General features: G+C 38.1%; 1 protein-coding gene across 1 annotated transcript in view; it reads right to left on the reverse strand.

Moving 5' to 3' along the window:
* LOC100249088 (carboxypeptidase SOL1) overlaps positions 1 to 23,287 on the reverse strand; it is a 43,234-nt gene extending 19,947 nt beyond the window's left edge. The window contains exons 1-10 of the mRNA XM_002265076.5: positions 23,204 to 23,287; positions 22,919 to 23,098; positions 22,358 to 22,424; positions 22,177 to 22,272; positions 21,961 to 21,991; positions 21,790 to 21,846; positions 13,009 to 13,104; positions 12,198 to 12,320; positions 11,732 to 11,836; positions 8,880 to 8,926 (exon numbers count right to left, since the gene is read on the reverse strand). Of these exons, the coding sequence (XP_002265112.1) occupies positions 8,880 to 8,926; positions 11,732 to 11,836; positions 12,198 to 12,320; positions 13,009 to 13,104; positions 21,790 to 21,846; positions 21,961 to 21,991; positions 22,177 to 22,272; positions 22,358 to 22,424; positions 22,919 to 23,027 (731 nt within the window). The 5' untranslated portion in view covers positions 23,028 to 23,098; positions 23,204 to 23,287. The remainder of the gene's footprint in view (positions 1 to 8,879; positions 8,927 to 11,731; positions 11,837 to 12,197; positions 12,321 to 13,008; positions 13,105 to 21,789; positions 21,847 to 21,960; positions 21,992 to 22,176; positions 22,273 to 22,357; positions 22,425 to 22,918; positions 23,099 to 23,203) is intronic.
* Positions 23,288 to 23,634: the final 347 nt, after the last annotated feature.

A 23,634-nucleotide genomic window follows, 5' to 3' on the forward strand; every position in this document is an offset into this window, starting at 1 on the left:
CCTTCTCTCTTTTTTTTAATCATAAATAAAGACTACATTAAATGAAATAAATTTATAAGGAGTCATCCTTCTAACCAGAAGCCATTAAAATAACAAAAGCACAGGGAACCAGCAAAGAAAGAAAAATCTGTGAGGGTTGAACAACATCCTAATTGATGGGATGCCAATAATATAGTCAGATGGTCACATCGTCACCCCTGAAAGGCCATTGAATAACAATATCTTCAAGTAAATTATCGCAGGAAGCCTCAATTCACAACAAAGGCTTCAAGCATTGGGGCTCCATGTTAAGCCAACTGATCTGCAACTTAGTTGAATGATCATGGAATTCAAAGAAGCAGCCCAAACCTCTCAAATATCAATAATTTAGTGCACCAACCATTCAATCTCCAAGGACCTCTCTTCCTTTGAGATACCTAAAAGATAACAAGGATCAAGTCTCCTTCTGCTATGAGAACATAAGACAGAATAAACTTGCCTTAATCAAGCCTTCAAACAAGGATAAGATCTTGACCTCAACAGCTAACTTTTTTTTTTTTTTTTTTTGATAAGTAAATGAATTTCATTAAAAAGTCGCTAAAATAGCGACTCAAAGTATACAAACCTATACACCCGCCAACAAAGGCCAAAGGACAAAAAAGAAAACCGATTACCACAGCCTACTTAGACCCCAACCAATCAATAAAATTAGCTATAGAAAGAGGGCAATCGTCTATGAACAACTTAGCCTCAGCCCATAAGGTAAGAATAAGAGATTGTTTCAATCTTTGAATTGACAACGATTCATCCTTGAAAGCTAATCTATTCCTCTCCTTCCAAACCGTCCCAAAAATGTGAAGAGGGGCAGCTCTCCATACCTTCCTGCAATTTTTGCCCAAAAAATAACCATTCCAACTTAGTAAGGTATCTCTAACTGAAAAAGGCATAACCCACGACACCCCAAATAAAGCAAAAAGAAGATCCCATAACGCCCTCGTCCTGGAACAATGAAGAAGGAGGTGGTTTATGTTCTCCTCTTTCTCAAGACACATGAAACATCTGTTCGCCAAGGCCCATCCTCTTTTCTGGACTAAATCCAATGTTAAGGCTTTTCCCCACGTAGCCTCCCATGCGAAGAAGCTTATCTTGGGCTGCACATTCACGTTCCAAATAAAGCTTGAAGGAAACAAAGATGAACCACCCGCCTCAATAGCTATGAATAGTGACTTGACCGAGAATTTACCGCTTTTGGTTTCAGTCCAGGATACCGTATCCTCCACATCCTCATGAACTCTTTTACTCTGAATCCTCTCCATAAATCTTTCCGCCTCCTCAATCTCCCAGTCATTGAAAGCTCTTAAAAAACAGGGGTTCCAACCCCCCCTTCCCCCCTCAACCAAGGGATCCCAAATATCTGCCACCCATGCTTCCTTCTCAATCGTCAAAGCAAAAATAGAGGGAAAGGTCATACACAGAGGAGACTCCCCACACCATCTATCCCTCCAAAAGCTCACCCTTCTCCCATTACCAACTATGAAAGCCAGCCTATCACTCACCAACTTCCAGCCCATCCTAATTCCTTTCCACAAACCCAACCCATGAGCCTCTCTCACTTCCCGCGAGCACCATCCCCCTCTAGCTTCTCCATACTTGCCTCTAATCACTTGATTCCACAAGGCCTCTCTTTCATTTGCGAAACGCCAATTCCACTTTGCAAGAAGAGTCTTGTTAAGGAGGGAAAGGCTTTTGACCCCCAAACCTCCTTTCGCCTTACTTAGACACACCAACTCCCATCTTACTAAATGAGGCTTATGATCCAGACTGCCCCCACCCCATAGAAAATCCCTTTGAATTTTCTCTAATCTCCCTCTAACTGAGCTTGGTAGACACAATAAAGACATTAAGTATATGGGTAGATTCGAAAGTGTACTACGAATGAGAGTCGCCCTTCCTCCCTTGGATAAATATTGTCTCTTCCACATAGATAGCCTTCTTCGAAAGCGCTCTTCCACACCATCCCAAACTGTAACTGACTTAAAAGACGCACCCAGGGGCATCCCCAAATAAGTGGTTGGAAGACTACCCAGACTACAGCCAAACTCTCCAGCAAGATCATCCATACTCTCCACCCTCCCTACTGGAATTAGTTCACTTTTTTCCAAGTTTATCCTCAATCCTGAAACCGCCTCAAACCACATAAGAAGCCAACTGAGATAAATTAACTGGTCTTGTGAAGGTTTGCAAAACACCAGTGTGTCATCAGCAAACAACAAGTGGGAAATTAGGACCCCTTCTTCGCTTCGCCCTTTCACCCTACAGCCAGATAGAAAATCTCCCTCTACTGCCCTTTTAATGAACACACTAAAAACCTCCATAGCAATGACAAATAGGTAGGGGGAAAGGGGATCACCCTGCCTCAAACCCCTGGAGCTTTGAAAAAAACCCGTAGGGGTTCCGTTGATCATCACTGAGAAACTGGCAGTGGATATGCACCACTGAATCCATCTAATCCATTTCTCCCCAAATCCTATTTTCTCCATGATTGAGAGAATAAAATTCCAATCCACTTTATCATACGCCTTCTCTATGTCCAATTTGCATAAAATGCCGCTCTCATTATTCTTAAGGGTGGAATCAATGGCTTCATTAGCTATCAACACTGCATCTAGGATTTGCCTCCCTTCCACAAACGCCCCTTGAGCTTTGGAGACCACCTTTCCAACCACTTTTTTTAGCCTATTGGCTAAAACCTTGGCCAGCCACTTGTACAAGCTTCCCACCAAGCTTATAGGCCTATAATCCCCTAAAGCTTCAGCCCCTACTTTTTTTGGAATTAAGACCAAAAAAGTAGCATTTAGGCTTTTAACAAATTTGCCATTTTCGTAAAATTCCTTAAAGAAGCTCATCACATCAGCCTTTACGAAATCCCAAACAAAGAGCCAAAAAGCCATAGAGAATCCATCTGGCCCCGGGGCTTTGTCCCCATTGCACCCCACTAGAGCATCAAATACCTCCTCTTCCATAAAAGGAGTCTCCAATGCATTAGCATCCAACTGCTCCAACATCTCAAACTGCAGCCTAGAAACAGAAGGCCTCCAATCCCCCGGGTTAGACAACAGTGTCTTAAACGTATTGGCAATCCCTTCCCTAATATCATTCTCCTCTATAAGCCAAGCTCCGTTAATCTTAATTCTGTCCACATTGTTCCTCCTCCTATGTGCGTTGGCCATTTTGTGGAAAAAGCCGGTATTTCTATCTCCCTCTTTCAGCCACACTTCCCTAGATTTTTGCCTCCACGTGATTTCTTCAAGTAAGACCCATTTCTTATATTCTTCCTTCGCTTCATTTCTTGCTTCTAGCTCTTCCAATGACAGCCTGCTGGTTTTCTCCTTTGCATCCCAATACTCCATCTGCTCCAAGGCCATATTCTTTCTATATTCAACCCTTCCAAAACTGATTCTGTTCCACTCCTTCAGCTTAACCTTCATAAATTTTAGTTTTTCAGCCAATATAAAACTTGCGGATCCGCTGAAACTGCCTTCCTCCCACCATAGCTTCAATAGATCCTTTACACCTTCCGCTTTCAGCCACATATTCTCGAATCTAAACGGGGTAGGGCCTCTTCTCAGACCCCCACCATCCATAAGAATCGGAAAATGATCGGACACAGGTCTTGGAAGAAGAAACTGCCTCGCATCTCCAAAATGGCTATCCCACTCCTCATTAACCAAAAAACGATCCAACCTTGAAAAAGACTGGTTATCCGTTCCTCCGGTCCAAGTAAAAGGGCCCCCCACCATGGGCAGATCTTTTAACTCCAACTTTTCTATTACTTCTGCGAACCTTCTCATAATTGAGTTCAAGCTCCCTCCTCTACTGCTCTCTTCCGGTCTCAGAATGGCATTAAAGTCCCCTGCAACGCACCACGGCCCATTCCAAAGCCCCTTAATGGCCCCCAGCTCTTCCCAAAAACTCTCCCTCTTCCTCCTTAAAGTTGGCCCATAGACCCCTGTAAACGTCCATATAAAACCATCCTCGCAGCTCTTAAAAGTGCAAGAAATGGAAAACAATCCTTTTTGCATGTCAACCAACTCCAACATCCTGTTGTCCCAAATCACCACTATTCCTCCGGCTGCACCCCTTGAATCTACAGCTCCCCAATCAAGGAACCTACCCACTCCTAGGCTCCTAACAATGCCCATTGACATTTCCTGAATCTTGGTTTCCTGAAGGCAAACCAAGTCCACCTTGTTTTTCCTAATCAAGGCTTTAATCACCTTCCTTTTGCCGCAGTTATTGGCCCCTCTTACATTCCAGGTGATCATTTGTAGCTTCATTTAGACCTGCTCATGCTTCCCCCTCCTTCTCCTCCTCCTCCGCCTCCCATATAGTTCACGGTCCACTCCAATTTTCTCAATTCTCTTTCGAATTTTGACAACTCTAATTTCCTCATTTTCCTGCCATCCAGCTTGCCTTTTTGAAGCTTCCTCTCTGTCATTCTTTTGAGTAGGAACAATATTTCCCCTTCAAATCCCTCCATCGGCATCCCTAGATAGCGGCTAAATTTAGCCAAACTACTGGACTGCCAACACAGTTCCCCCTCTTTGCCTCTCTCCTCCTCGTCCTCTTGGGAAGCTCTTTCCAGAGCCCCTACTGATAATTCCTCAGTATTCCCAGACCCTCTACCCACTAAATTCGAAACCACCTCCTCCCTGCCATCTGCCAAAATCACCCTTAGCGGATCCATGACTGCTCCCCCTCCGTCATCTGAGGCTGTTCCCCTGTCGGAAACCCTAACCATGACAGCACCTTCCCCATCCCACCCAGAAGGAGTAGAAAAGAGAGAGATATCCCGTTTCCCCAAAGACAGAGAAGGAGAATGGGTTTGATCGGAATACCTGGAGGCCTCCTCCAATAACGCCTCGTCGGTGATTTCTGAGAAGTTGATGGTCGGGCGAGGCGATCCCAGCGTTGAACCAAACAAATCCCCCTACTGCACTCCTCCTCCACTGTAACGCCCATCGGGAGCCCTAACCTCTTTTGCAATCTTCAGAGAGGGTCGGGCCTCCCCCCCCCCCCCCCCCCCCCCAGGCTTTTAATAAGCTTCAGATTGGGCCGGCCCATATTCTCTGAGCTTTTAAAACATTGGCCCTCCACTTCGGGCTCTCTTACCCAACCCAATACACCTTGCCGGCCCAGTGGCACATTTCCTCCAAGCCCAGAGCAAGGACTCTTCCCCCGCGCTGAAGGTCGGTCTCCTGTTGACCCATCCATCTCTGTTGCTGCTCCCGACACAGTACTAGAGGACTGCGCTTGCTTGCTGCAGCTTCCTTCCCCCCCTTTGTACTTCACATCCACTTTTGCAGGTGCCCCACACGTCTTTTCACTCACCCTTTTGAATCCGGCGCGTGTATCACCTTCTCCGTCATCCCTAACCTCCCGCTCCTTACCCTTTTCTTTACTTTTCGCTGGAACCACTTCCGACAGGCCTGGTTTCACCTCCCACCATAGCTGGAGAGCGTAACACAGTGATCCCACTACTACTTGCATGGTACTCGGCCACTCTTCGCCTACAAATCTCACTGATATTTTGGCCCACCTTAGCTCCTTGCACTTGGCAGTGTTCTCATCCACTGCGACGAGCCCCCCGCAACAGTCCCCTATCTTTCTGAAAGCTTCCTGATTCCAAAATGCAACGGCAATCCCACGACTCTCACCCAAACACTCTCGGCTCTCTCGCCATTTTGAGAACACCCCGCTTTTGGGTCCCACCTGGCCAAATGCAAATTCGATTCCTTGAACCATCTGCTTCCTCTTAAAAGCACCTTGTCTGCCTCATCTCTATTTTCAAACTCGATCAGCAAGAGAGGGCCCCCTATCCTCGCAAACTTTAACCCTCCTTTAATATTCCACTGGGTTCTCCCCCAACTTTCAAAAGCATACATATCTGAATCCGACAGTGGAGTATGTCCCCAACTGCCAACCAGGCATCGGTCCATTAATTTCCTCTCACTTGAGATTTCTTTCTCTCCCAGTTGTAACCAAAGTGTTTCTCCTATCTTTTTCTCTCTTGATTTCACCACATCAGCATAGGATTTTTGGGCTTTTCCTGCAGATTCCCCAATTGTACTCCCTGTTCCATAGAAAGTAGCATTTCCCCTAGGCTCATCCCGAGACATAACACCAAGGGAGCGGAGCTTTTCAGCCAACAAAACCCATCCTCCCATAATACCTTTTCCTTCTGGAAACACTAGGCAATATCTCTTTGATTCCTGGTCAACCACAGAGCACAATAAGAATCTACCTGCCTCATTTACTCGACTTTCCAGCTTAAACCTCCTTCCTCCATCTTCCCACCTTTTGACCAGACCCTGCACAAAGACACCCCTGCAGCAAGCCTCCACCCCTTCCAGCAAGCAACACAAGCTGAAACTTCCAAACCTGACCCACGAAGTAAAGCCTCTACTCCTTTCCACAATGATTCCCTTACATCTCTCCCCAAACACCTCTACAGAGATTTCAAAAGATTTTGAATCCACTGCAAACCAGCATTTGCCTCCTCCCTTCATCTCATTTCACTCCCAAAGAAAATGGATAAGGCCTTTCAGTTCGCTATTTTTTTGCTAGACACGACCTCAACAGCTAACTTGAGACCCATTGGCTTGGAGGAGGCTCTTATTATATTGCCACAAAAATGTTTTAGTACACTCCCAATCCCTAATTGTCTCAAGGTTAGAGAATTAGGTCTCTAACCTCCTCCAAGATGTTTTCAGTTCATTCTTTTGGTTTTGCCCTCTCTTGTTTAGATCATCCCAGATTTTTCTCTGTAGCCAAGTTCATCTGAAATGCCAAAAACCTTCCAGCATTCAATGATTTTTGTGTCTAGTGACAAGTAAAAAGGTTAACACTAATAACATGTTGCAATTAAGGAGACCTAATTAGACCCTCTACCCTAATTGGTATGTTATGTGCCTAAATTGTGGTGTGGCTAGATCATCTCTTTTTTCATTGCCAAGTTGCTTTACGGCTTTGGCATAGACAATTTAGGCATGTGGAGATGGATTGAGTCCCTCTCACAAGTCTGATTAATCATGAACACAATGATCATTGGGTCTTAGGGATTTGATCACCTTCCCAAAGTTTCTCTTGCATTGATTTGGGTGATCTCACTTGAGACAAATGCCAAAATTTTTTAGGACACAAGGATCTATGGAGGCAACATCTAAGCTTCAATAACAAATACATTTTGTGGAACCCAATTGAACTTGATTTTGCGAGATTAGAACCTTGCATGTTCATCCTGGAAGAGTTGTCGAAGATACAAGCTAAATGAAAACCTCCTCAAGTAGGAAACCTCAAGCTTAACATTGGTGGTTTTTCTTTGGATAACTCAAGCTAACCAAGAACTAGTGAAGTAATTAGAGAGAATGATGAAAGTCTATTATAAGCTTTCTCTAAACCTATTGGTCAAAGATTGGCCATTAAGGTGGGTATTCAACCCCTTCTAGAATTGTCAACCTTATAATACAAAAGGATGTTGTGTCAAAAAAAAACATGTAATCTCCTAAAGTATTTAAAATTAAAAACAAAAACTACATCTTGGTACTTAAACACATTTAATTAGAGGTTAAAACTAGTTTAACATTCAAGCTTTTTTTTTTTTATCAAAAACAAAAGATGCATTAATTAAAGATAGTAAAACATAAGAAGGATGAGAAATCCTCCCCATGAAGGACAAACCTAATCAAAACACCCATGAAAACCTCCACTTTACAAGGAGATTTGTACAGAAAGAATAAAAAGACTATACAAAAATACAACTCGAAAGCTTAATTGGACTCCTCACCAAGTATGCCCAACCCAAAGGTATACATACCAAGAACTAACTAAACTGAATGGCACTCAAAGGGAAAGGTTTGAAAACATCGGTACAATAGGCTCATAAAGAAACAAAGAAATGAATCAAGTCCCACATCATCTCAGGCATCTTGCAAGTATCCTCAAAAATCCTAGCATTCCCCAATCCATACAACCCACATCAAAGTGAGAGAGGCAATCTTCCAAGGAGTCTTGATTAAATTCTATGTTCAAGCTTAATTATAAGTAAACAATGATTAAGGTTAATCACACTGAGTTAAAAGTATAAGCTTGTGTATTAGTGGACATGGGACTTAATTAGACCTACAGGAATTTAAAGGGTCGAATTAAGATTTGGGAAACCTTAAAAGTCAAATAAGTGGGCTTAAAATTAAATATTAGGCAACTTTAGAGCATGTCACCTCATACTTTCTCCACATACTATATAAGGGGTTGTTTGGCTTTACTTACAACCTTAAAGGATTTTGGAAATGATGGGATTTAGAGAGAGAAACTAGAGAGAGAAAATGGAGAAATCAAGGTGAGGAAAGAGAAAATGTTGGACTTTTTGTTAGATTTGAGCTCCAAATGCTTCTTTGAAGCAATGTTAAAATTATATTTTTTTTTAATTAAATTTAATTCGAATTTGTTAGGATAGTTATGCTCAAAGATTTTAGTAAGTCATCTTTAACGGAAAAATCAAGGTCTTTGTTTTGTTCAGTTCTATTTAATTTTTTACGGTTTTGGAGGAATTTTGAAATTGCGATAAATCTAATTGATGATTCGTGTATTCAAACAAAGTATATGGCATATGTCTACATTTTTTTTTATAAGTAAATAAAGTGTATATTAAAAAGAAGAGCGCCAGAAAAGTGCTCCAATGTATACAGGGAGTATACAATGAGCACCTAACAGATGAAACATTGGGTCATAACTTTATAACAGATGAAATAGCAATAGTATGGAAGAATTGAATCCCATTAAAGCACAGGAGGCAATCTCAAGTTACAAACCAAAACTGATCATGTCTGTAAAATATTCACCTTCCATCCTGAGTGCCATCCCATGGATAATTTGCAACAAGTGCACCCTGCAAACAACAGCAATAGACATTATTGAGGACTTGTTCTTCTTACTAAAACATTCAAGCTTCAAGAGACTCAAATTCATATCTTCCATCAACTAATATAATCAAGATGAACTAATGATTCTGTTCCAAAGAAAAAGGAGTGGAGATAACCGCAAGAACTCATATTTTCAAAAGGAAAGAAAGCAAGTTCTTTGTTTTGGCCATAGACTTGCAACTTTGTTGGATCAAATTCAACAAAACCTGAGCCCAACTTAAACCCTAGGCAGCCTCAGCAAGGCATATGATTAATCAAATAGAACTTAAGTTGAAAAACGTTAAGCCAATATCAATTTGGGGTAGACTTGGATCAAGAATATGAGAACCCAAAATCAACCTCTATTTTATGTATATATTTTCAAATTCATTGGCATAAAATATTTGGTGGGTTGTAATATAAACTTGTGTAATGGAAGCATGAATTAGCTGGCACTATCATAAATGTGCTGAGTGATTAAGAAACCTAAAAAGCCTAACCTTCATTTTAGAGTTGTCAAAGTCTTCTATCTTTCTAAAGCCACTTCAAATTTTTGACAAAGAGAATGATTTTTAGAAGGCATAAGTGCAGACAAAAAGAGGAAAAACTAGTCGATGTTCTTCAAGGATTTCAGGTGATGCTTTTCATATCCCTTTTCCTTAATTGAATATCCATAGATCTAGTTAAAACAATAAGGAATTGGAAAGAAAAAATAGAAAAACCTATTCTTATTAAGAGCTCTAAGCAATTAAATAAAATGGATGCTAGTCAACTAGGACTCTGAGCTAGCCTATCTACTTCCCAATTTGTCAATTCAAACATTCACAAGAAAGAGTTCCTAACACCATAATGAGTGGTATCACCATGACCTTCTATAGCGTTTAACCACCAAAACCAAACTATCTTTGAATCCCCCTCAACCAAAATATTAACAAGACTCAATTTCTCACAATTTTAAAACCTTTAACAAAACAAGTATCCCTACTTCAATAGCCATTCCATTTTTATTTTATTTTTTTTGGTAGACAAATTTTTGTCCCAACCAAAATCTAGAACCTTCCACAATCTCTCTCCAACCCTTTACTACTTAAGTCAAGCCTTAAGGGCTACTTCAATAACTAGTCCTTTAATGCCCTTCAATGTCCTTGTAATCACATATGAGGCTTTCAATGAATGTGATCCATTTACCCAAAGAATATCCATCAAAATTGAGTTTCTAGGTGTCAACGTACCAACACACTTAGCATGTAATTGAGAAGCAAACCAATCTCCAATATATAAAATAGTGCCAAAAGCAAATCCCATAAACTCGTTGACAATTAACATCATTGGAGCCTTAGTTAAGACCTTCTCCCATTTTATAGACCAAGCAATGGCTGGTTGCTTTGGAAGGAGCACAAGATCCCCATACATTCACAAGTAGAAAAAAGTGTGTTTTCAAAATAAGTTAAAAGTCTTGAAATAAGGTTTATAGCCACTTACCTATACAGCAAGAAAGAAATGCAAGGATCCTTAATAGTGTGCAGAGGCCATTAGATGCAATGTAGGATTTGTTTTCCTCCTTCCCTCCTTTTAGGCTTTTGCTAGTGAAGCATTCATAAGCACTTCTTTGAGCCTTCTATTATGAACCTAGTGCAAAGGCTTAGGAGATTAGATGAGAAGGCCTATCCAGTATGGTTACAGCCTCCTAAGGGTTCTCTTAAGTTAATTTTTTATGGTTGTTTGTTGAATACCCGAAGGCAGCTAGAGACTAGAAGAGTGCTTAGAGATCATGGGTTACAATGATAAAAGAATGGTCAAAACTTGCAAGAAAGGGTTTCTCTACTGAGATTGAGATTCTAGCTTCTAAGAGGATCTGGCGCAGGTCAAAGCTTAGGGCTTTTCCAATCTTCTAGTGGAAGTCGATTCTATTGCTGCCATTTATTCGATAACTGAAAAGGAAAGAGGCTCATGGAGATTTAATGAGACATCTCACCATGTTTCTTTATACTGCTACAGAGAAGGGGTATTTCTCTTCTTTTTTTTCTTTTTTTTTGTTCTTTTGTTGGTATCCTCATTTATCCAATCAAGTGGTGGATTTTTTAGCCAAAAGAGGAGCAAAACTTTTTGAGTCATTTGTGGGCAATTTTTTGCCTCCCTCAATTATAATTAGAAAGCATTTGGTTTGTTGGATCATTTTGGTCTCTTCCTTAAGTCTGCAACTTGTAACGCTTCACTTTGTGGAACATTCTTCTGGTTTTTTTATTAGATTTTGTACACTATGGAAGGATCTTCTTGACCTTTTTATTGAATATAAATGAATTAGTTTTGTTTCTTATATTAAAATATTTTTTAAAAAAATGCCATTCACGCATCAGAGATTTCCTTATTAACCAACCCTATTTTAGAAATCTTGCAAATGATGTCTTAAAAAAAATTTAAAATTTTTAAAAAGAATTACATTTTTATAATTCCACTAGCGCACATTCAAAATAGTTTCCCTAGAATTTTAAAGAGGCAAATGTAGGAAAGGAAAAAAAATAAGTAAAATATCAAAATAAAAAGGCTACCAAGATTTCCCATCATGACAAATACTTTCGCTAGGAAATCAATGCAAATGCATCACTAGGCAAAAAATGGATACCATATGCCATGTACACACTTTTATTAAGGTTTTATTGATAGGCCAAAAGCGTATATATTAATAGCACAGCAAGGTAGAGTAATAGCATGAGAAGTAGAGTAATAGCCTTCGCAAGCTGTAATAGCTTTGGCAAGCAGGGAGATAAAAATGAATAATAGAGAAGTATCACCCCATGCAAACTGGCAGATGCTGTGAAATGTATCTCTTTCAACCACCTCATGATTGCTTTTGTTTCAGGTTGTCGTCCATCCACATCATCATTCAGAGGAAAGAACTGTGTCATTTCATGTCAGTCAACGCTTTTATCATAATGGAAACTGGAATAAATCACCTAAAGAAACAACATGAATTTTATAAAGAAGTCATTTGTATCAACATGATTTTTTTTCTTTCACTCAAATCCTAGCTCAGCGTATGAAACATGCCATCCTTGCGGAAGTGACATTTTTCTAATGTTTGGATGCAATAAAGTATGAAGATCTGTTATGGTCTAAAGAAAATTCTGTGATATCCACTTATTGTTAGAGGAATTCCTTTTCTCCATTTTTCAAATACCAGTTACACATTTCAAAAACAAACTCAATCTGGATTGTAAATGTCCAAATAAAAGGGAACAAGTGATGCAGAAAAGATACCTGATCTGGAAAATCACGATTAAGATCAATATTATTTGCATTGCCACGCCTCCTAAGTGAAAATCCATCAGGATTCATGGAAGGAAGTATATGCAGGTGAACATTTTCAATGATCAATGTTGCCTGTAAGGACAAATGCATTTAAAGAGAGAAAAAAGAAAGAGTTTAGACATGATAGTAAAACACAATCACAGAAACATCAGTGCCAACATGCAAGGTGAATATAATGGATGTATAAATAAGTAGAAACTACAGTACTTGAGCAGTTAAGCTCAAGAAAAGAAAAAAGAATAAATTTAATCAATGTTCTTTGTAAATCAAGGAGATCAAATAAAAGGGGATTTGAAAACAAAATAAGATATCAATGCCTTCAGCTTTTTGCATAACAAACACAAACAGTATCATAAGCAGACAAATCTACATCTTATTTCATTTTCAGGTCAGTCTGGTAAAATAATGATGTGTCAGCAATTTGTGACAAAATAAGAAACCCAGAATTCTATAAAAGAATCGTGAGTAGAAAGACTACCAAAATGGGGAAAGCTATAAAATCAGTTTCAAATTCAGTCATTAAATACACACACACACATGCATATATATAGGTAAACTTTTTCTTTTTCTATTTTTTTCCTCCTCTTTTTTTTTACTTTTGTTAATTACAAAAGCAATTTATAACTAAATTACTTGGGAACTCTCTACTAATGAATTAACCAAGGAATCAATACACCTGGAACTTTAAAAGGTTTCTGTAAATGCAAACAACTAATCTCCAATATCATTAAAGAATAATAGTACAAGAAAAGAAAAATACCAAGGGATCCTTCATATGGTTATCACATAACCAATTTGCAAGGAGTAACAGAAGCTCACGACCAACAGGTTCATCTCCATGCACATTTCCAATAAACTGCAATATCCAGCAAATCAGTCATGGACTAACAGGAACTAATCCAGCATGCATGGATTCCCCAGGACATTTGTGGAAGCATTTCATTTAGAGAGAAAAAATAACATTCAAAAGGCTAATAAACAGATGCATTTGCAGAAGCAAAACTACTATCTTTATACATATGAAACATGAAGAAAAATTGCCATCCTAATTGTAAATGGATAAAAATAAATAATTAAACACAATACTGTGCTTCACTAGTTTTTGTTTATTGGACAGGACACAAGAAATTACATTAAGATAGAGAGAAGCACAGGGAAGGAGGAGAATAGCCTCTAAAGAAAGTAGAAAAACAAAAAAAAAAAAACCCTAGAACAATATAAAGAAGACTGCACAGAACTCACAACCCAACAAGCAAAGCTCAAGGAGGATAAGAATCTCCAGCAAACACAACACAGGTAGAGGCTTCCCTCTAAGCAAGGACTAGGCTGCCATTTAAAAGAGGAAATATGTCCTTAGCCAAATCAAATATCTGATACATCCAATGAGTGCATTTCCATGGGCCCTTGTGCTTTGTTCACCCATCTTTCATATTTTGGAAGTTGGTATTTCTTTGGTTTAGAGAGATTTATAAATTAGAGCTTTGATACAAGGAAGAATCAAAGAGGCTTATCAAATTAAAAAATAAAGAATGATCAAAAAGAGAAATGAAGGAAAAACCAAAAAATAAGGATTTTCTACAGCTTTGCTCTCTTGTAATGGTGAGATTCCATTACTTTGTCCATTGGGTAGCCTAAAGCTTAACCTTCACACTTGTTCATTGAGTAAGCCAGTGCAGATGGGAACTGAGGGAACTATCAGGAACAATGATCCAGGTGGGTTTCCTTGAACCTAATGGGCTTTTGTTTTGCTATTGAAGCAGAAATCATAACCTTGCTTGAAGGCTTTATTCTATAAGAAACAAGATTAGTATCATAGATAGTGAAAAGAATTCAAAATGATGGATGAGAGTTCCTTCCATTTAGAAGATATACAAGGAGAAAGATGAAGGGAAGGACAGAAAAAAGAGAAACGCCCAATATATGGCACCCAACAAGGTCAGATACCCATACTCTCATGATGAAAGATGATCTTCCACAAAGCCAATGGAGGTTGTGGCTCCTTTCTTGACCCACTCATTGGCTTTGTAGTTTTCCGATATATGCCATCCAAGTGAATGAACATCCCACATCTCAAGAGAACTCCACTATCCTCCACTTTCAAAAATCATAACAAGCCATTCATGAAAGACCTATTGTTGACACCTCTTCCACCATGATTTTAGAGACCCCTCATGATTTTAACTCTTCCCATACACTGAAGTGAAGAATTTCAATATTAATGCTAAACCAAAACCCACTTGCTTCAGGGGAAAGAAAAGGCTTCAAATGGTCTCAACTTTTTTTTTTTTTTTTTTTTGATAACCGAGGAATCTTTCCTGGCTAAGCCCTTAGGACTCTCCATGGGGACCATGGCAGGTTCAAATGGTCTCAATAGAAGCCATTAATTCACATCTGGCCCAAATTACCTAAAAAAAGCCCATCAAAGTGGAGCTTACAACTTCCATTTGATTGGCAAAGCCCACTAATCTCTTACATCACCCATGTACTATGAGGGAAACAGACTAACTATCAATTCAGAAAGTTGAACTTTATTCGAAGGCTTGATAGAGGCTCTGTATAGGGAATCTTCTTATTGAAGGAGATCTTGTAGTTTTCGTTTCCTGGGCTAGAGCCAAGAGGCAAAAGTCAAGAAACTATGAAGATTGGATGAGAGAGATCCCAATCTTAGTATGGGTTCAGGGATTTCTTTATATCAGAAACCTAAGCAACTAATAAGTTTGCCAAGAGGGGTGTCAGGTCCCTTTGTTGGGTTTATTGGAAATCTTTGATCCCCTTCAATTTGGTTGAGTTGTTGTATAGATTGTCTTTATATGTAGTTCCTTGTGCATTATACTTTCTCCCTTCCTAAAGTCCTTATAAAGGATTCCTTATCCTTGAGTTGCAGGCATTTTTTCCATATTTTAACAAAATGCTGTTCCAAATTTTTAACCCGGGAAAAACAAGTAAGATTCTATTAATTTCTCTACCAATTAGAGTCTAAGAAGGCCTAGTGAGATTCTAAAGTTTATCTCTTTGTTTTATTGTTTCACTTTTTGCAATTTCATATGCAAGTTTTACACATAACCATGCTTCCCTTAACACCAATTTTCTCCCCCAAGTCCGCATGTTTGTTTATAAACCATACCAATTTATACTAGCATTAGGGAACACAAAATTTCCCTCCCAAACCTACAAGTCTTCCCCCTCAATTCTAGCTAACAAATTTGAAGCCTAGTGCACCACAATTCCATCATCAGCATATGATTCAACAGCTTAGGATTATCCTACATCAACTTTGCTAGGGTTCCCACCTTCTATTTGCAAATGATAACATGTTCTTTTTTAGAGCTAGATTCAAGGATTTAGAAAATCTTAATTCATTTTACTGGTGTTTGATCCAGTTTCAGGAATTAAGATAATTTTATTTTTTTTTATGAAAAACAACAAAGTGATATATTGAATTAGGAGTTAAGAAGTACAATAGAAGGATGAAGAATCCTCCTACAAACAAGAACTAAACATAAGGAATACTATAAACCATAAACCATAAGGTAATTACAAAAGCGCCCTCTCTTTGCTAACTCACACCCTTGGAACTACACACCACTAACCAATCAAGTCGAATCACATCAAGGGGGATGCCCTTAAAAGTTGTGGTGCAAGAGGTTCAAAAAGAAGCAAGGAAATGAATAGTATCCCAAAAACCCTCTAAGGTTCTTACCTTGTCCAAAAGTGTTGGCTTAGAGTTTGGATGCAAGATGGGTACACTTCCACTGTCTTACATAGGTCTTCCCTTAGGTGCCCCTTTTAAGTTCATGGCGGTGTGGGGTGGGGTGAAGAAGAGGTTTCGCAAAAAGCTAGCTATGTGGAAAAACCAATACATCTCCAAGGGCGGGAGACTTACCTTGATTCAGAGCACTTTATCTAGTATGTCTATCTATTTTATGTTTTTGTTTTGCACTCCAAGAACAGTTAGGTAGAGGTTAGAGCAAATTCAAAGGGATTTCCTTAGGGAGGAGAGGCCCTTAAGCAAAAACCCCCATTTAATAAGGTGAGCCATCATTTGTTCAAACAAGAGTAAGGTAGCTTGGGGGTAAGGAATCTTTCGACACCTAACAAAGCCCTTCTAGGTAAATGGAGTTGGCGATTTACTAAGAATAGGGGGCTTTATGGAAGCAAGTTATAATGGGTAAATATGGGGTAGAAGATGGAGAGTGGCGATCCAAGGAAGTGAGAGAAAGTTATGGGGCAAGATTATGGAAAGCCATTAGAAAGGATTGGGATTTTTTTACTAGTAGAGTCGCGTTCTTGGTTGATAATAGGTGGAGGTGAGATTTTAGAAGGACAAGTTGTTTGGTGATCACCTATTATGTATTACCTTCCCTTCACTTTTTGCCATTGATGCTTCTAAGGAGGATTGGTTGGTAAATGTTTGGAACCTAACAGATGAAGGGGGTCGTTGGGCCCCTCAATTCTCTAGGCTCCTAAATGATTGAGAGATGGACATGTTGGAGTGTTTTCTTTAGAGTTTGCAAGAGAAAAGAGTGTGTAAGGAAGAGGAAGATGAGATGATTTAGACAGGGTCTAAAAATGGTAAGTTCTCTATTAAAGCCTTCTACTCGGCTTTGGAGTCAAGAAGTACAGTTTCATTTCTAGTAAGTGTGATTTGGAACTCTTGGGTGCTGTCAAAGGTGGGCTTTTTCACTTGGGAGGCTTACTAAGGCAAAGGTTTTAACCTTGGATCATTTAAAGAGGAAAGGGTAGTCTTTGGCAAGAAAAATATTTCCTTTATTAAATAGAAGAAGAGTCCATTAATCACATCCTCATCCACTGTGTCAAGACAAGGGTATTATGGAATCTAATGTTTTCTTTTTTTGGCATGCATTGGGTGCTTCCCTTTTCAGTAAGAGAGATGCTTTTAGGATGGCATGGTTCTTTGGTGAGAAAAAAACAGAAAAAGGCATGGTGGGCTACTCCCCAATGCTTATTTTGGATAAATTGGAAGGAAAGAAATAGTAGATCTTTTCAAAAGGAGGAGCATTCCATTCAAAGATTAAAACACACTCTTCTTTGTAATATTTAGGCTTGGTCTAGGTTGTTTTTAGATTTTGGTCCTCCATCTGTAGTAGAGTTTGTTGACTGGTTGAGCTCATATTAAGGGGGCCGTTGTTTTTTGTGGTCCCTTTATTTTTTTTGGAGGCACCTTTAGACAATTGTTGTATACTTGTTGTGTACTTTGGAGCGTTATTTTGGCATTTCTTGTTTATAATATTATCTGCTTTACTCAAAAAAATACAAATATTAAAAATTAAAAAAAAATTAAAAAAAAAAAAACATTCTCATTTACTTCTTTTCAGCTTTGAAGACTCTAGTTCAAGCGGTCTTTAAGATTAAAAGAATATAGAGAGACTTTTCCTTTGACAAAAGATCACCTTATTAATTGGGAAAGAATTTTTGGGCTAAGGATAATTTCTTTGAGGAATAGAGATCTCTTAGGTAAACAATTGTAGAATTTTCTTAAGGAATGTAGCACATTATGGCATAGCATCTTCTTTAGTATCTATAGTTTGCACTCTAATACTTGGAAATCTAACATTGTCGTTAAGTGGCTGCAAAGGTGCCATTAAAAGGTTATCACTCAAGTTCCCTCTAATTTTTCCCATTTGTACTCATTTTTTAGTGGGTGATAGTACAAAATTTTGCTTCTGGAAAGACATGCGATGGGAAATCAACCCCTTCATGCTCAGTTTCCAAATTTTTCAAGTTTTGTTACCTTATTTTCAAAAAGAGAGTATCATTCATGAGTCATCTTGTATAAACACTCCTCAACAAAAATGAGTCGCAAAAAGGAAAAATGGTCGTCTACTTGCTACTACCCAAGCCTTCTTGTTTCAAAAAAATGCACCTACGTCATATTAGGGAGAAGTTGTCCTTATAGCTGACTCATCTTATAAAAAGACTTCCATTTCGGGTTCTTGGGTTCAAAAGTCCAATGCATGTATTTTCTAAATTCTTTTCCAAATTTTAACACCACAAATAATCTTGTCCCAAGAATTTTTTACTATGTGTCCTTTGTTCATATTCATGCTCACAACATATGAAAGTTTGATCCTTAAGCACTCAAGTATGTTTTTCTTCGTTACTCCTCAACAAAGAAGGGCTACAAATGTTACCATCCACCTAATCAAAAATTTTATGTCCCTACAAATGTCACTTTTGCTGAACAAGAAAATTATTTCTTAAGACTTATCTTCAAGGGAAGACATCATTTATGGAAGATAAGGACACAGACTTGTTTTTACTTGACTCGCCTACACTTCCTCTCTCTTCACTATTTGAGTCTAAGCCTATCCTAACACTCCCATCTCCAAACATTCATTCTAAATTAGTTCAAATTCCTATTTCTACTGAATTCAAGTCATCTACTCCTATTTCTAAGACATTGATAGGGGACAAATAAATTCAAGATTTCACAACATCATTTTTTTTTTTATGAAAAACAAGAGATGTATTAATTACATTTAAAGAGTTCATGAGAGGGATAAGGAATCCTCCCTCACAAATGCACAAACCAGATGTAAACACTAAAAACCTCTGCTATACAAGGATATTTGTACAAGCCCCCACCTCTAAAGACCTGAGACACCACTTCTTTTTTATCACAAAAGAATGAAGAAGGAATTCATCTCATGAAAAAAACAGCTAGGCTCCTCTCATTGTTGGCCCAACCCTAGTGTTGTACATACAGAATGCCAACCGAGGCTGAATGACATTCAAAGGAATGCCTTTAAAATCATCAGTAAAAAAAGGCCCAAAAAGAACTGAAGAAATGAACTAAATCTCATAACATCTCTGGCATCCTTCATTTGTCCTCAAAGATCCTAGCATTCCTCTCTTGTCACACAATCCAAATCAAAGTGAGATAAGCAATATTCCAAAGCGTCTTGCCTCTAATGAAATTCCTAAAACCCATATAAGAGATTTCACGTAATCATGTTACTTATATCTCTAGGAGGAACCCAATCTAGCCTAGCTAGTCTAAATAGTTTGTGCAAAAACCCCAAAGTCATTGTATTTCTTCACTCAACTATTGCTTTAGGGATTTTGTATAAGCTGCTCAAACTAGTTTGGATAGATTGGTTCATCCTAAAAGTGCAACAAATATGACAATTATTTCTTTTAGAAACTTTTGGGGATACTTACATGTAGAGTCATGTATTTCTTCCTACTTCAAAGGTTTCCATTTTTGAAACTTCCAAGGTACTCCCTTGAGTTGCACTTTGCTAGACTAGAACCTCATTTCTAGAGCCAAGAGCATTGCTAAGGAAAAATGTAGTGTGTGTTTTCCATATCTAATGAGTGCAGTAAAGGTAAATTTGATTGGTGTACTTAGACAACTTAAGACACATTAGAAGTGTGATTAGAGATCATTACTTTATAGTGTTTAAGAGCTTATTCCAAAACCACAATAAAGGGTTAGGCCATCAAGACAAAGATTCTAGCATGGTTGGAAAGTTCATAAAAAGTCAAGCATTGGGTCTCTCCAACTGCAAGTTGAGGAAGATTTAGCAATTATTATTCTATAGGTAACTAATAAGGAGTTATGTGGGAGTATCAAGTATGGCGTATGGCGCTGGGAGGTTGTAGATATTGTTTATGCTTCAGACCACTCTTTGTCGCAGATTATTCAGTTAATCATGTCACACATATTAGCTAAGCAAGAAACTAGTGAGTTGACTTCTTTTGCAGAGGATTTTTTACCTTCTTGAGTTTTTAAATTCGTTATCTTATTTTTGTTTTGATCAATTCTCAGAAGTTTTGGAAAAATTTCTGATCCTTCTTTATCTTAATTTATTTCAATGAATTGTTGTTTCCATCTCCAACCAAAAAAAAAAAAAAAAACACACACACACAAAAACAAAAAAACCAAAACTTGCAACAATTTTTGGTACAAAAGTATATATTCTTGGATGAAAAGTGTGTACGCCAATACTATGTAGTTTACATAACAATGAATTCCAAAAACAACCCTAGGTATCAGGAAGCTTCTTTGGCTCAGTTAGAGGCATTTCTCACTATAACACAATCAAAAAGAGAAACAACCAATCAACTTAAAAGTCACCTAGGTGTGCCAAGGAGATTTGAACTTTAGAAAATGAAAACAAGTTCATCTAATGAAGTTTGCTCTCCCATGTCAAGACTTTGGTATTGGAAGATTGGGGCTCTTTAATAAGACATGTTAGAAAATCAAGATTTTGAAATAATTTAGACGTATAAATTCATCCAAAAGTAAAAAAAAAATTACTTGATGAGCAGCTCAAAGGAAGATAAACATCAACAAAATGCTTCTAATAGAAGAAACTACAAAATTATTATACTAAGCTAGATGTGTTTTATATGTGGAGAGTTTAGAAGTCACTTGACCATCTTTTTCTTCATAATCTACTTTAGAATTTGATAGAGATTATTCCCACTGGTAGGATTCTTTGAGCAGCTCCAAAAGCTACACATGCAGGTTAAATTTTTCAAGGCTTTAGAAGAAACTCTGGAACTAATCTGGATAGAGTTTTATGACATTGTGCTTTGTTATCCACAGTGTGGGTTATTTGACTTGCAAGGAAAGCTACGATCATCAAGGATGCACAAAGACGTGACATATGTGGGATAGAATCTTTTGTGTCATTCACTCAGGTTTTTGTATGGAAAGAGTTTGTTGGAACTTCATTCAATATTTATCTAAGCATTAAGGTACAATTTGATTAGCTGATTAGAGGAGGATCATCATATGTAAGCTGAATCACTTCATCCTAATTGTCTCAGGCTCAATATTGACAAATATTTTCTAGGAAATCCACATCACATGGGCATCAAGAACTTATTTCGAGATCATAGGAGCAAGATAGTTCAGAATTACTCTAGGAGAGCAAGTCGTGGCTCAGCCATCAAGGCAAAGGTATTAGCTTTGGTGGCCAAAGAGGACTAGGAATCTCATGGTGAAAGGCAACTCTTCAATTGTAATTTTCTAAGTGTCCACTGTTGGAGGTACCCTTAGAGGTAGGATAAATGTATTGCAGTATTATTAAATTCTCAAGGGACATGGTTTCATTCTTCATGTGGAAGCCTAGATCAACTAATCAAGAGGCACATAGTCCAACTAAAAAAGAAGCATCTTTGATTAGTTTGTGAGGACTTTTCCTTCTCTATTGACCACTTTAGATAAGGTTTGGTTCTTGTTGAGGTCATGTCTTGTTAGCTTTTCCCAAGGAAGAACCTTGCACTCTTGTTCTATCCCTTTGATTTTTTTATTAAGCATCACCCAGTCTTCTTCATATTTTTCATCTTTCTTCATTTTTTCCATTTTATACTTCCTATCGAAAAGATAGTGGTGGGGAGATGGATGTTGCAACACTGATTGCATGCAGAAAATGAATAATTCCCAATGATCTAGTTGGTTCTTTCATTCAAGTTAGCGGCCTTGAGGATGATGGAAACAAAAATACTATTCATAAAACAGCGTTCTCTCCTTCTCTATGTGTGCATGCAAGCAAGGAAGATCATTCACCTTAAATGCAGGTTCTGCTTCTTCCTCCCCTGGTTTGTCAGAAATTTCCATCACCCACTGTAAGGAATAAACCAAACATCAGCAACTCAGCAATATGCAATTCTCAATATCACTAAATTACAAATAAAAAGATGGAAGTGAAACAAGAGCTAGATTCAATAGAACTGTTACCAGTGGAACTCCTTTCACACTCTTCCCAATACTGATCACGGATTCCAAAAATCCCTCAAAGAGAGAAACAAATAAGAAGTCAGCACAATCACTATGGCTGGCTTTAATATCACAAATATCCATTTCTTCAATATGACTACTACTTGTAGGCATTATTCCCAATATCATTGTCAATGTAATTTAAAACCAAGAACAAACCAAAAGCACATTACTTACCTATATATCCTGGAAATGTTACTACACCTTCGACCAAACTCCTTAACAGCCTTTTCGAGGTCAGAATTCGTCATATATCCACGTGATACATCAACACTATAGTTTGCCGCAATTTTTAGAAGTGGTAAGAAGAATAAAAAAGTACTAAAAATAACCCAATTTAGGACACTTTCATTGATACCTTGCTTTAGAATGATTCACCTCAGACAATCGCCGTCCATTTCCCACATAACTATCATCCATAACACCTATCAAACACCAAGGCAAGAACACAGATATGAGACCTTCAACAAAACCCAAACTCAAACCGAAGATCATAAACTCTTCTCCTTAATTCAATATCACATTTTCTTATCAAACCATACGAGAGCCAAAGGTCATCATTTCAACATAACACAAAATCAACTTACTCAAAAAATTCAAACTTCAAAATACGACAAACAAAATTAGAGTAATTAATCAAACAACGCGCCGTTTGGCAGTGGAGAAAACGGAAGAAAAGCCATAAACTAAAAGAAAAAAAAATGGATCTTAACTTTTTTCTTATATAAACCAAGTAGGCATAATAGGCGCCAACTGACTAAAGACTTTAGCTCCACATGGACCACCGCACCACCCACACCCCCGCCCCCCCACATGTAAAGAAAAAAAACAAAATTTCAAATTTTGGTTAATTGAAGTTTCCCACAGTTTCTCATCAACCAAACAGGAAAAATAAAAATAAAAATAAAAATAAAAATACCTGAAAATTTGGGGCTGCGTTGACCGCCTCTGGCAAAAGCAGGGATGAAAATGGAAAATATGAGGAAGGAGAAGAGGATAGAGGTCGCGTAAGGAAGTGAAAGATTCATTCTGAAGACGAAATCGCCTGCTTCTGTCTGAGTTTGGTTCTCGAGATGCAAGACAGGAGTTTAGGCCTTCCCTTCTCAAACGAAAAACAGTTAGTGTAAATATTTATAAAGAATAAGGATAAATCGCATAACTAATGCTGATTATTTTAATATACATGACCTACTAAACGAGATACCCTATCTTTTCCTTTTTGTACATAAAAGATACCCCTTCATGTGAAACAACTAAATTCTGTTTGGCTCTTTGTCAGTGTTTGGATTTCTTATTGAAAATTAGGAATATGAATCAAATTAATTCTTAAATAAATCAAACCTCAAACCTCTGCCAAGATGTTGAAGAATTCTTATTCACCTTCTCTTTTATTCTTGTTATCGCCTATTGGTGACATTAAATTTAGGCACATGCCACCTGGGCACTGTTCAAATGATACAACTCATCTTAACCCTACACTAAGAAAGAAAGCATCTGACCATTAGTATGACCGCATTGACAATATCGTGTTTCCTAATTTAGAACTTAATGGGAAAGCTTGCAAACACTGTCATAACCGTCCTAAAAAGTCCACACACATTACCACTGTATATAAAGCAAACGAACTTATTGTAA

Source organism: Vitis vinifera, chromosome 18 (assembly GCF_030704535.1).
Source record: "Vitis vinifera cultivar Pinot Noir 40024 chromosome 18, ASM3070453v1".
Classification (NCBI taxonomy): Eukaryota; Viridiplantae; Streptophyta; class Magnoliopsida; order Vitales; family Vitaceae; genus Vitis; species Vitis vinifera.